This window comes from Caretta caretta, chromosome 15 (assembly GCF_965140235.1).
Source record: "Caretta caretta isolate rCarCar2 chromosome 15, rCarCar1.hap1, whole genome shotgun sequence".
NCBI classification, from domain to species: Eukaryota; Metazoa; Chordata; order Testudines; family Cheloniidae; genus Caretta; species Caretta caretta.
In genome coordinates this window covers 27,772,865-27,785,328 of record NC_134220.1, presented here as the reverse complement: position 1 = coordinate 27,785,328, position 12,464 = coordinate 27,772,865, and the positions used below count along the sequence as shown (strand labels likewise).

At 52.7% G+C, this 12,464-nt stretch overlaps 1 protein-coding gene across 9 annotated transcripts in view; it reads right to left on the bottom strand.

The window, feature by feature from the left end:
* Nucleotides 1-12,464, bottom strand: part of CUX2 (cut like homeobox 2) — a 228,844-nt gene that overhangs the window by 36,952 nt on the left and 179,428 nt on the right. For 7 of the 9 annotated variants that reach the window (XM_075120084.1, XM_075120085.1, XM_048821681.2 and 4 more), the window contains 4 exons: nucleotides 10,535-10,672; nucleotides 6,885-7,008; nucleotides 2,741-2,817; nucleotides 873-939 (listed from right to left, as the gene is read on the bottom strand). In XM_075120084.1, the coding sequence (XP_074976185.1) occupies nucleotides 873-939; nucleotides 2,741-2,817; nucleotides 6,885-7,008; nucleotides 10,535-10,672 (406 nt within the window). The remainder of the gene's footprint in view (nucleotides 1-872; nucleotides 940-2,740; nucleotides 2,818-6,884; nucleotides 7,009-10,534; nucleotides 10,673-12,464) is intronic. The other 2 variants (XM_075120083.1, XM_075120087.1) reach the window with 1 other exon arrangement.

Sequence of the window (12,464 nt, the reverse complement as noted above, 5' to 3'; positions counted from 1 at the left end):
CTCTGAGGCCTGGCAGACACGGACCGAGAAACCCCCTAGCCATGACATCTTTATGATAGCTCACTTGCTCGAGAAAATGACCCAGATCCCTGTAGAGACCCCAAACTCAGAGTAGTCTGCTGACAACTGATCTAGGGTTTGTTGCGTCTGTCTCAGAAATATCCCCCATGAAGGTGATTCTTCTGGGACCTGAAGCGATGGCTGGCTAGCTCTGTGATGCTGCTTGGAGACCTTCAGCCCTGTTATGTTCACTCTGCTCTGGTGGTAAAAGGCTGGATTAAATGCAAGGGGATTCTTCCAATGGTATAGAATTAGTACAGATATCCCTCTGTCACCCCCACTCCCATCTCCTAGCAGGCAGTATGGGCAGAGTATGGCTGGAACTGCCTCTCGAGAGGTCACAGGCTGCTGGATGAAATGAAATACTGACCAGGTGCAATTTAGGGTAGCTTTGAGGCTGCTCCCAGTTGCGGGGGGTTGGGGGAGCCCAGTTTGGGGGAGGAGTAAAGGTGGTGTGAAGTCACAGTTGCCCAGCCTCTTGGTGTGCTGCACTGAACAGAGCTTGGTGGTGACAGTGGCATGTGTGTAGGTATACACCACGCGGGTCTGTACCCATCTATATACCCAGTGCCAAACAGCTGGCAGGAGAGATTTGGCAGCTGGTTGAAGTGGTTAGTATTAGATCCACCATACAGTGCAATGCCCCAGCATCAGAAGCATGGAGATGACGGGCCTTGTTCCAGCTTGGTCCCTCTTGACACATCCCACATGGAACCCGAAGACCGGGCCCTCCTCAGAGGCTGTGGCCAGACACGACGTCTCTGCTTGGACCGTGCACGGCTTTGGTCGATAGACAAAACCGAGTGACTTACTTTGAAGTTGCCTCTTCGTCATATTTACACCGCAGGTCGAGCAGCTCTGTCTGGGTCGCCTTTAGTGCTGACCAGATGGAAAAAATCAAACAACACTCAGTAAGTAACACTCCCCTTGGAAAGAGATTTATTGGTGGTTGGTAAAGCACCGGCCGGTTGGAAGGTGGATCAAGCAGCCTTTGGCAGGCTCCCACTCAGCCCTCTGCTCTGCTGCCATTCAAATCAATTTTTTTTTAAATTTTTATGTGAACTGATGCAAAACCAAGATGCAGACAAAGACAACAACACTGATAGGCTTTAAAAAAAAGTCACCATGTTCCTAGACTTTAGGACCAGTTAATAGATTTTCGACCCAAACCTTTTTGGAGTTCCTGAAACGTTCAATTAGCCTCTGTGTTGCTAGTGAAGGGATGAACACTTTTCATGCACCAGCAACTTTCTGGGTTCCCGCCAGCAGCAGAAATAGAGCACGAGAACCAGATAAATTAAACCTGGAGAGATCTAATAGGCCCATTCCTCACCCTACGGTACAGGCCAGATCTTCAGCTGCAGTGAACCAAAGTCGCTCTGTTGAAGTTAATGGAGCTGCATTGATTTATCCCAGCTGAGGATCTGGCCCTCTCCCTCCTAGTTCATTATCCACAGTAGTTTCCACTTCCCTGGGGAGACCAGAGTCTGATACTGTCAGAAAGTTATTCCTGGTAATGGGGCCAAAGCCTGGCCCTAGAGAAGCCAATGGGAGTGTTGTCAGTGGCTGCAGTGGGGTCAAGATGTGGCCCAATTTCCCCTCACTTAATTTCACCCCCATGCTCCTCGCTGTGCCCCCTTGCATAGCTCGTTCCAGTCCATGGCACCCAGATCTCCTCCTCTCTTCTCCCTTGTGTGACCATAACCCAGACAGTGGCAGTTTGTTCAAGACCTTTAGCAGCTGCTTTTCCTGCCCAGTTTGCCCTTCCTCCTGCACCATGGCCCTGGGTGGTCCAAACACAGGACATAAGCGTGGTCCATGCTGGATAGCGGCAGAGCACGGTACTGCAGGACAGATGCCCTGAGTACGTCCACACCTTTGGGAGAGCCCCACAGAGACGCTGTGGGCAGCGTGGCAGGGCAAAGGGGCGTGACAGCGTCTATGCATCCGCCTCTAGGCAGCTATTGACAACAGGCTACAGGGCAGCTCGGCGCACCAGGAACACAGGAGAACGTCTGAGGCCACGAACACGCAGCCTCACCAACTCCCTGCCTGTAGCCCCCTCCAGAAGCAGAACCAGAGTGGGTGCAATTTCCCCCCCTGGCCGGCAGACTCTAGGGGGCAGGCACTCAACCCCTGGGGCCAGTAAGTCCTTAGGCACAATTAAGTCAATGGAGTCACAGTGGCTTAGTGGCTAGAGCATGGCCTGGAACCCAGAGAAGTTGGGTTCTACCCCTGGCTCTGCTGCTGCCCTGATGGGTGACTGTGGGTAAGTCATGCCCCTCTCTGCCTCAGTTTCCCCATCTGTAAAATGGGGATAATGACACCGACTTCCTTTGTAAAGCCCTTTGAGATCCAGATCCCACTGAAATCAGTGAGACTCTCCCTGTTGACTTTACTGGGGGTAAGATCAGGCCCATACTTTGGTAGGGCTGGGCTGGGAAAGCAAGTACACTTTGATGATGACAAAGGCCAGACAGGTGTGATGTGCCCCTAGAGCATATTCTCCCCTTGGGGTGCACCAGTGACCGCCAACTGCTCTGCCAGGAGGGCATTGATGTCTGTGCACCCAGAGGAGAAGAGTCAAAGCACCACTGAGCCTTACCCACATCTGGATCTCCAGCCAAGGGCTCAGGGACCCAAGCTGGGCAGGACTTTTGGACGTCACATCTTTCAATACCTGCATGTAGCACTTTGATCTTTTCTTCTGCTTCCCCCAGCCTAGCTGCCAAAGTGATCTGTGCTTCCTGTAGTCCCCTGTGAAGAGAAGGGTCGGTATCAGTGATCACCTTCTGTGTTCATACACAGCTAACCCTCGGCCAGCATGAGGCCTTCCACCAGCCATGGGGGGGCTGACTCTCAGAGACAGCCGAAGTCACTCCTGTTCTGCTCTCCCAAGGGTTGGGAATTCACTACGAGCTCCGCTTCATCCACAGCGTGCCATCGAGCTGCTCATTTATCCTTTTTAACATGTACTTAAAACCCATCATTCAGATGTTTCCCTAGAAAATTTATATGCCTATTGCAGCCAAGACGTTTTCATGCTGCTAGAATTGTCCACATTTCCATTAAAAACCTCTATTTCCAGGGGTTTATAGCCCAGGCCGTAAAAATTCACTTCAGGCTGAAAAACTTGGCATGTTGGATCTCAGCCCAGAAATAAATTTCTTGACAAAAACTGGTGAAAAGAATTAAAGATCTACCTATAGATAAATAAGAGCGTGAAGAAAAGAAAATCCATTTGGCTCTTTTGGAGTTCCTCTAAGAGTGGAAATGAGCCAGAAGCGAGTACATGCCGTTAAGGGACTCCTTCACTCTGCTAAGCCTACAGGGCTGCTGTGTGTGCTACAGCATAACTCACACTCGCTCTGGATCCTGAACGCTCTCACTGCAGACACAGGTGCTGTCCCAACCGTCCATGAGGAATTTGCACTGGATGGACTTTATAGATACATAGGCTGCCAGCCTCACTGTTGACCCAGGGGGATGGTGAAGCTCCGAGCCATGTTTAACCATCTCCCGAGCCAATGATCAGTGCAGCGGGTTGACATAATAGACCTTCCTAGCTAGCTCGGAAAGATTGGTCACCACCTCCTGGGTCAGTTACTAACAAGCTATCCTAACAGCAAGTGAGTGCACTGAGAATCGAGGTTTCCAGGACCCTCTAATCGCACATGCATTGTGCACATCTGAAATACTCTTCGTTAGCTAGCAATCGGTGTGATCCAGAGAGAGACAGCAGCTGCGGAAGGGTTTCTCCACTCAGCCATACCGTCGCCTCGACACTGGGGGCGCCCAAGAGTGGCTGGTAAAGGTAACGGGGGAGAGGAGCGTGAGCACCCCTTCCAACCAGCCGAACCCACTGGTGTCGGGAGGGGGCAGAGGCAGTGCTCTGGGACAGCTGCCTGGTGTGCCATCGTCCCCTGGCAAACCTCCAGAAATTAAAGCTGACCCAGTCAGCCTCAGCGCCCGGGAGATTTTGCTCTGTACCCCCTGTAAGCGCCTCCTGACGAGGTGGAGGGAATAGGGCCCATGCATAGGCACAGGTGGGGAGACCACGGCAACTCAGCTCCGGCGGGGCTGGCCTTCCAGACACACAGTCTCCATGCACGGCTTGGGGCACCCACGTGATTGGAAGGCCACAACTCACGGTCCTCTGCAGTCCTGCAAACCCCGCCTCGAGCAAATGATTCACTGGGGACAGCGCAAGCTTTAGCATGGTGTTGCCCCTCCCTTGGGCTACCCCACGTGATCTAGCCCATTATCGGGGTGGCCTTCCCCACCTCCTGTTTCGCTGGAGGCGTTGGCTCAGCCAGACAGAACTGCACCACGCAATGAACGGCTGCAGGGCAAAGATCCAACGCGCAGCAGTGTCATTAGCAGGGAGTCCGTAATGCTGGATTTGGTAGCCACAGAACCAAAGCACAGGTCATCCAGCCCCCCAGATCCACGGAGTTTGTGGCAGCTACCCAGCAACCAGGACATTCAGATCTAGGAGTCAAAACTGAGGTCAGCACTTCACTCTCAAGCACTGGCTTCCCCCAGCACATGCCAACACCCTGCTAGCCTCCAGCCGTACCCGGCCCAAACTGGGCCCGTCCCAGCCCATAGGCCAGCAGAGACTGTGCTGACGGGGGTTTCTACAGAGGACTAAATCATTTCCATATCTGCTCCCTCAGCCCCTGCCTCCCAGCCCTCTTGCTAGCTGCTGTCACAGCACGCTCCGAGACAAGTCCTCGAATAGCCTAACCACGGTGTCACGGCACAGTCTGCACCATCCCTATCCCCGGGGACCCACGACACAGAGTTTATTCCACAGAGACTCTCTGTCAGTCCAGTGACTGGGAAGCCAGGCCTCCACGTGGAATCTGTGACTCCCGGAGGCCCCCAAACAGCCTTGCAGGAGCCAAGCAGCAGAACAGGCCGAGTTCCATTGTGCAGGGAGAACACACTATAGAGAGAGCCTGCCGAGGAAGGGAAGGCCTTGCCCTGTGCGTGCTATGCTGGATGGGACCCCATCTGTGGGGGCAAAAGAAGTAGGGGCAGGCCCAGAGGTGGATGTGAGAGTGGCTCCTGGGTCGGGCCCACATTTTCAGTAGAAGCCACGAATCCTGGGTGCCCACCTTGAGCCCCTCCAAGGCCTAGATCCTCACAGGGATTTAAGCATCTAGCTTCTGCAACCGCAATCCCTTGGAGGATCTGGGCCAAAAGGCCTAATTTTCAGAGATGCTGATCACTCCCCACTCCCAGCGAAGTCTTTGTGAACCGGGCCCACGCACGGTTAGACAGATGAGGCAGCGTGCCTTGCAAATCGTCCTCGTCTCCTGGAGTAGCATGGGGCGGGGCTGGGTTTATTTAATTAATCTGAGGTGGGAAAAAAAGCAATCAGGGAAAAGTTATTTTGCATTATTTATAACCTGTGTTTGGCAGGATCTTCCTCCAAAAGAACTGCAAGGAGGGTTTAAAGCGCCTTCATTTGTTTATCAGCTCCGCATGCTAAGGAATAACAATGAAGTTCCATTGAAGGAGCCTTTGGTAAACTCTGGACTGTCAAAACTGAAAGGCCAGTTAAGAATGAGGTTCATCTGTTGGGCTATATTTATCCAAATCCTCCAAGCAAAACAACACATGGGAGAAAGATACGAGTTGGTGATTACCATGTTTACCAGATGGGCATAGGAAATGAACTCCCAGTTCTAGGGATAATGGTACAATGACCACGACAGTGTGAATGCAAAATACACATGTAAACACACACACACACACACACACACACACAATCTTGTGTGCAAACATGTCTGTCACTCAAGCAGATCTTTGCCAATGGGTCCTATTTCAGACTGGTTTGCATTGGCCAGATGATGACCGCAGGCAGAGTTTTTCTTTCTGGCACACGACGCCCTTTTCCCTCCTCATCAGCCCTGAATGAGGTTGCATCCATGGAGGGCTTGAAAAGCTCCCTTCGGATCTTGGGAATGCCACTGTGAGCACCAGGCAGAGGGGGTTGCTCTAGAATGCAGCTGGAGCTCCTGCACCTGGACATGAGCCCGATGGACCAAATCCAGCCCCAATGGGGTCAAAAGTCACTTCCATCAGGCCCTATTTTGGGCCCATTTCCTCCACACCTGCTGGCCTGAGACTCAAACTCAGATCCCCTACCAGAGCAGGCTGGGTGCTGACAGGCCAGCCTGTGAGGTGAGGAAACCTAGATACCAGAAATAACTGGGGAAAGAACCATTCCTCCTCGGTCAGTCACTGGGGCCTCATCTTCCCTGAGTGACCTGGCCTGACTTGGCACTCGTACAGGGCCAGACTGATCCAGGGACACCATGGTAACTCCAGAGCCTCTGTGCTGGGATGCCAGGGCTAAGAGTTTCAGCGACACTGAGGGGATTCAGGTGCCCAAAGCACTCATTAATTTGAATGAAAAATGGGAATCCAAATCCCTTAGGCAGCTTTGAAACTCTCAAGTCATGGGGATGGGCCCAGTAAGAAACCTCCACAATAGAGGAGACAGCTGAGATGGGTAGGACAGGCAGAGGACGGTGCCCGGTGTGACAAAGTTCAGAGTCTGGCCCAGTGTTGCCAGAGCAGGACATGCGAACCTCAGCCCAGCTCGCAAGAGGGAGGAGCACAGAATAAATGCTGGGCCGGCGAGAAAGAAGGTGAGGATGGATAGACAGAGCTGTATGGTGACCTATAAAGAGGACAGACAGAGAGGGATATGTATGCAGACAGACAGACAGACTCACATTCGCAACCCAGGCAGCTCTAGATCATATTTACTTTTTGGTTTTAAGGCCCATCCTCTGCTACTCACGTACTTCTGTTTTTCAGCTTCATTTCTCTGCAGCAAGGTGTCTGTGAAAAGTGCTTTGCTGTTGATGCTGGTGAGCCTGGTTCCCTCCGACACTGTGAGCACAGCTGGAGACGTTCCCCCTCTTTGCTCTGCGGGGGGGAGCAGGGAGAAAAATTCACATAAGCAGCATGACAGAAGCGAAAAAGCAACCACTTCTTCCAGGGCCAAGAGATCAATCTCAGGGGGTAAAGAATCGATTTCCAGAACTTCAGCCACAGAGTTAATACATTCCGCAGGTTCCGCTGGTCAATTGCGTTAGAGGATCACAGCGGGGCGTGAAATCCTGAGTGCAGCCCAAACCCTGCCAAAGTGGCAGCTTCCTGGCTAGGTTATATCTGCTAATAGTCTCATTCGAACCACTTCAGCTCCTAGTGGCGGGAATGACCAGCAAAGCTGTTTAAGCTATGCTACACTGCGCCTCCAACCTGGAACACAGTATGCCTGCATGAAACCAATCTTCTGCATAAAAAGCTCTTAGAGCTCAAGACCCATCATTATTTACACCCTGGGTGGTTGCAATTTTCGTGTGATTTGCAGAAGTCGGGGGGGAGGGGGGAGAGTGTAGCTTTCTGGACTAGAACACTGGAAGCCAGTAGTCTTCAGGCTACTCTGTACAAGTGCTGTGCACTAGAACTGGCTGGGAAATTATTTTTCTTCTTCTTCTTTTTTTTTTTTTAAAGACAAAAAGGGTTTTTTGTCAGGAAATGCCAGTTGGTCAAAACCAAAAGTTTTTGTGGAAACTTACCGGGTTCAATGAAACTTTCATGGGGGAGGTTTCGGAGACCCAGGATAGAATTTCTGGTCAAAACCAGAGAGAGATACACACATCCCCAGCAGGCTGCTGGTTAAAGCATGCACTATGGGCGACCCAGCCCATACAGTGAGTCTCAATCGCTCTTACCCAATGAGTATTTAATTATTTATACAACTCTAGCACCTGATGAATGAGAAAGGGCAGGGACTCAAACCTGCATCTCCCACACCCCAGGTAAGCACCATACCCACTGGGCTGCTGGCAGGAAGTTGGGCTTGCTTGCTCTCTCTCTCCATTTTTTAACCCTTTCTTTGGAATGCTCTAGATTTTGTTCCAATGCAAAAGGAAACCGTGACATTTTTCACAAAGTGGAGTTCTTGTTTCCGGACAGCCCTGCAAAGCACCCTCCCAGTCCCAGTGCACATTGCAGGATCCGGCTGCATCGTCTCAGGCCCTGCAATGACTGTCTCGCCCCAAAGTGGTTCGCACCCCAAACGCTGCTGTACTGAGAACCTGACAGGGAAACTGACCGTAGCCAGCTGTGAAAATGACCTCCTGCATTTCCGACAGGCAAAAAACCAGACAAGCTGCATGAAGAGCAAAATAAGCTACCTGGGCCAGTTCAGGCTCTTTTTCAGCTGTAACGATCTGAGGAGTCATTAGTGACACAGTAAGAAACAAAGGTTTGTTAAAAATACAAGGCCAGATCCTTAGCTGGCATAAATCAGTACTGCTGCCTCGCCATCAACAGAGCCGTGCAGCTTAGTGGGGAGAGCACTGGACTGGGACTCAGGAAACCTGGACTCTATTCCTGGCTCTGCCACTGGCTTGCTGGGTGACCTTGGGCAAGCCACCTCCCCTCTCTGTACCTCAGTTTCCCCATCTGTAAAATGGGGCTAGAGACTCTGACCTCCTTCGTAAAGCTGTTTGAGACCTACTGCTGAAAAGCTCTATATAAGAGCTAAGTGTTAAATATTATTAAATTACACGAGCTGAAGAGCTAGGCCGTGATTTTTATTCTGACAGTGCCCCTTTAGAACTAAGCGCCAACGTTAACTGTGCTGTTCCCAATGAATATTCATTAGAATTCATGTGTTTCTTCTTGTTCTTTTTCTCCACCTTTGGTGACATTTCACTGGGGTTTGCAGAGGAGCCCTCAATGAAGTACCGTACTGGTGGAGAAAGAAATGAGCACATGGTACTATTGCACAGAACCTGGAACTGCAAGGGGCTGCTCTAGATAAGGACTCTGTCCTGTCCCACGGCTGCCAGAGGCTGGGAGAAAATGCAGATCAACACAGTTAAAGCCCATTGGACTGACAACCCTGTGTGAGGGCAGCAGGGTATGGCATTTGCTGCTGATTCTGCTCCCTGGCCGCCCAGTCCCTTTCATGGTGATCAGCTGGTACAAATCAGCGCAGCTCCATGGACTTTGAGGATCAGGCCCCTTGACTTTAATGGGAGAAGACAACTCCCTGGGGCACACAGGATCGGGCCCCTTCCTGTAGTGAATTAAAGGGAACAGATTCCGCATACCACGGGGGGCACCAGGCTGGGGATGGGAGGGATGGTTCAGTGACAGGAACTCGACAGCACAGCCCTCACCGGTCAAACCAGCCCCCAGGTGACCCCTCACTGGGCAGAGAGGATCACCGATGAATCTACAGTGGATCCCAGCAGGGACCGCCAGGCGAGGGAGAGCGCGAGGCTGCAGGGAGCTGGCCCGCTCGTCTGCAGGGGGATCTGCCCGGCCTTCCATTCTCAACTTTGACTCCGAGTCGGGGATGGGAAGAAAAGCTCCATGGAAGGGACTGAGCTGGTTTGGAGCAAAAGCCCCATGGAGCTGCTCCCACCCTGGAAATGCTGGACCAGCCTGGCCCAGACCCACGGCTGTGGAGGTGACCGCAGCCCTGAAGCAGACTGCAGGGGAGTTTCCATCCCTCCCTCAGTCGCCGTGGTGTCCCATACCCCAAGCGGAGCACAGACAGGGCGGACGATTTGCCCCATACAAGCGCTAAGAGTTATCATTATTACTACCCAGCTGGAAACAACTGGAGGCCTGCGAAGGCCTCTGCCTGCCTGTGGCAGGGCGGCAACTCACTGATACCGCGCCTCCTGCTGGTTGTCCTGAGAATTAGCTCTGCCGCCCCGGAGCACCCTCTGCAGGCCGGTGTCTTGCCTGCCACTGGTCCCCGTGTCCCTCCTGGACCCGTGCCCCTCTACAGCAGGGTTCTGCCCCCCTGCAGTAACCCCACAGCTCTGGGTCTCCCCTCCCTGGGGGACCCCCAACCCTCTATCCCCACCTCTCCTCAGTCTATGGCTACTGCCAGTCGCCATCTAGCCCCCGCTCACTGGGGCGGACTGCAGTGTAGAAGCCATTCGTCATTGGCAAAGGGGGGTTTGGACCTGCTGCCTTTGCCTACCTGTGGGCTGCAGCCTCTGCAACCCCAGCCTTCGACAAGGCCTTTGGCCTTCGACAAGGCCTGCAGCCTGGGGAGTTGCCAGGCGGGAGCTCCCCAGCTCCTCTCGCCTTTCCCCATCCCTGCTCTGTTGCCTGCACCCTCAGCTCCCAGGCAGCTAGGTCCTTCTCCCTCTGAAGTGAGAGGGAGAGTCCTGACCCAGCTCCCCCTTGAGCCCTTATAACAGGGCCAGGTGTGGCCTGATTGGGGCGTGGCCCAGGTGTGGCTGCTTCCCCCAATCAGCCCTCTCCCAGGGCTAGCTTTAACCCTTTCAGGGCTGGAGTGGGTGACCACCCTGCTGCACTGCCCCAGCACCGGGGGCCAGGGGACAGGGACACGCCCCTGGCCCCCCCTCATCCCGGTGCTGGAAACGAACCAGGGCAAGGGAGGAGCGGCTGGTACCTTTGGTGCCAAGGAGCTCTGGGTGCTTCTTCCGCTGCCTGTTGAGCTCCTTCAGCGGTGGGTTCTCGGGGTCGAGGCCCTGACCCTGCTGCAGCCTCTCTTCTACGCTCTGGGCCACCTCCAGGACAGGAACGGGGTCTAAAGGGGAGCAAGGTGATAAGGTGAGGGGCAGCAGCTGGGCAGTGGGCCGCCCCCGCGCTGTCTGGGAACAACGTGGATGTTTGCAGCCTTGATCAGAGCCAGCATACCTGGGACCAATGCTACGGTGAGCATAACTGTTCCTTTGCACTGGATCGAGGCCATCCGTGCCACACAGAACACGGGCCTCCCTTAGCGGGCAGTTGATCCAGACTGTAATGGCCACGGCGGCTAGGCGTGAGCCCCAGGCTGCATTCCCTGCACACCCACATTTCCCGCATGGCAGGGAAGGCAGGATGGGTTTCCTCTTACAACCCCCCGTTATCGATTCCGCACAGGGTGCACGCTGCAGCCACCTTCCTAAATTAAAGGGGCCAGACTCTGCTCTCGGTTACACCAGCATTGGTTAGGAGCGACTGCAGCAAAGTCAATGGATTAGCTACAGATTTAGGCCCCCATTTCTGACAGCCCCAGTCACCCAGGTGTCCATACCGCACAGTGATCCTGGAAAAGGGGTGAGTATGCAAACCCTAGGACTCATAGCCTCAGTGACTCGGGCATTTGGGGCGCGTGGGAGCTTTTAGAAACCTGGGCCTTAGAATGGGGCAAGGAGATCAGAATCTGAACGCGGCGTCTTTGAGATTGTCCTTAACACAAGCCAACGAGCCCTGTTAAAGTCTGAGCACACTCCTAAGCGCTGCGAGGATAAAGGCTTTCATCCCAGGCCTTCAGCACTCCTTCCGTTCATGGGGCCCTCCGTCCCCACCCTGAAACCTGCTCGAACGCCAGCCAGCAACACACACTCCCGATAATGCCTGTTTATTTAGGCAAAGGCAGACGCAGACAATCGCAGTTTGTGCAGAGGTAAGCAGGTGCATTCAGAACAGTATGTCTTCCCTCTGTCAGCATTACACCATCATTAGCTAGTGTCTGCTCAGCAGGGTGTGCCATTATGTCTCCCAGGGCTGATGTAATTATACATTGACATAATTAACCCAGCAAGCCCATTAAGCAGGCCAGCTAAAAATTCATCTATAATTATTTGTTGTGTGCATGCTAATGAGTCCATCTGCACTGCCATTGTACAACATGAACAAATTAATTTACAAGTCTGGATTTTTAATAAGTTCAAGAAAATGCCTCCTATTGAGCCAGGTTATTTTTTTTTTTTAAAAGAGGAAAAGAGGGAAAAAAATAGAATCAAATTCTCCAGGGTCAGAAAGTTAGATAAAGAGGGAAGCGGAAGAGAGCTAGGCTCTCTGCCTTCTACCCCACACCTATGGCACAAATCCAAATGCAAAACAACTGACAATAAAATCCAGCTCTGTTGCTAAGAACAACTCCCTCAGCCTTTGATGGTATCACATGCAGAATAATTACACGCGGTAGTAACAAATGGTGCCAGCTTGCCACAGCCATGTGGACGGCATGACTGACCTTTCATTTTCCTTGCCATATATAATGGTACAGAGGCTGCTTGGAGACACTTGGTGGTGGGAAGTCGACAAGGTGCAATGTCAGTTTGAAATCATAGACAGGGCAATTAACTAGGATACAGGACCTATGCTGATTGCCTTATTCCTGCGAGGAGCCCACTGGGCCAGGTTCTTATCTCATTTACACAGAGGTAGATCTGGAGTAAGTCCTCTGAGTGAACATGCTTCCTCTGGATTTCCACCAGCATCATGGCCAGTACTGGTCTTACTGATTCCAATGGCCCTGCTCTTATGAAGGGGGAAATTCACCCTGGGTAGAAGGTCAACGCCCCACTCAAGTCCCACTTAAGCCGTTT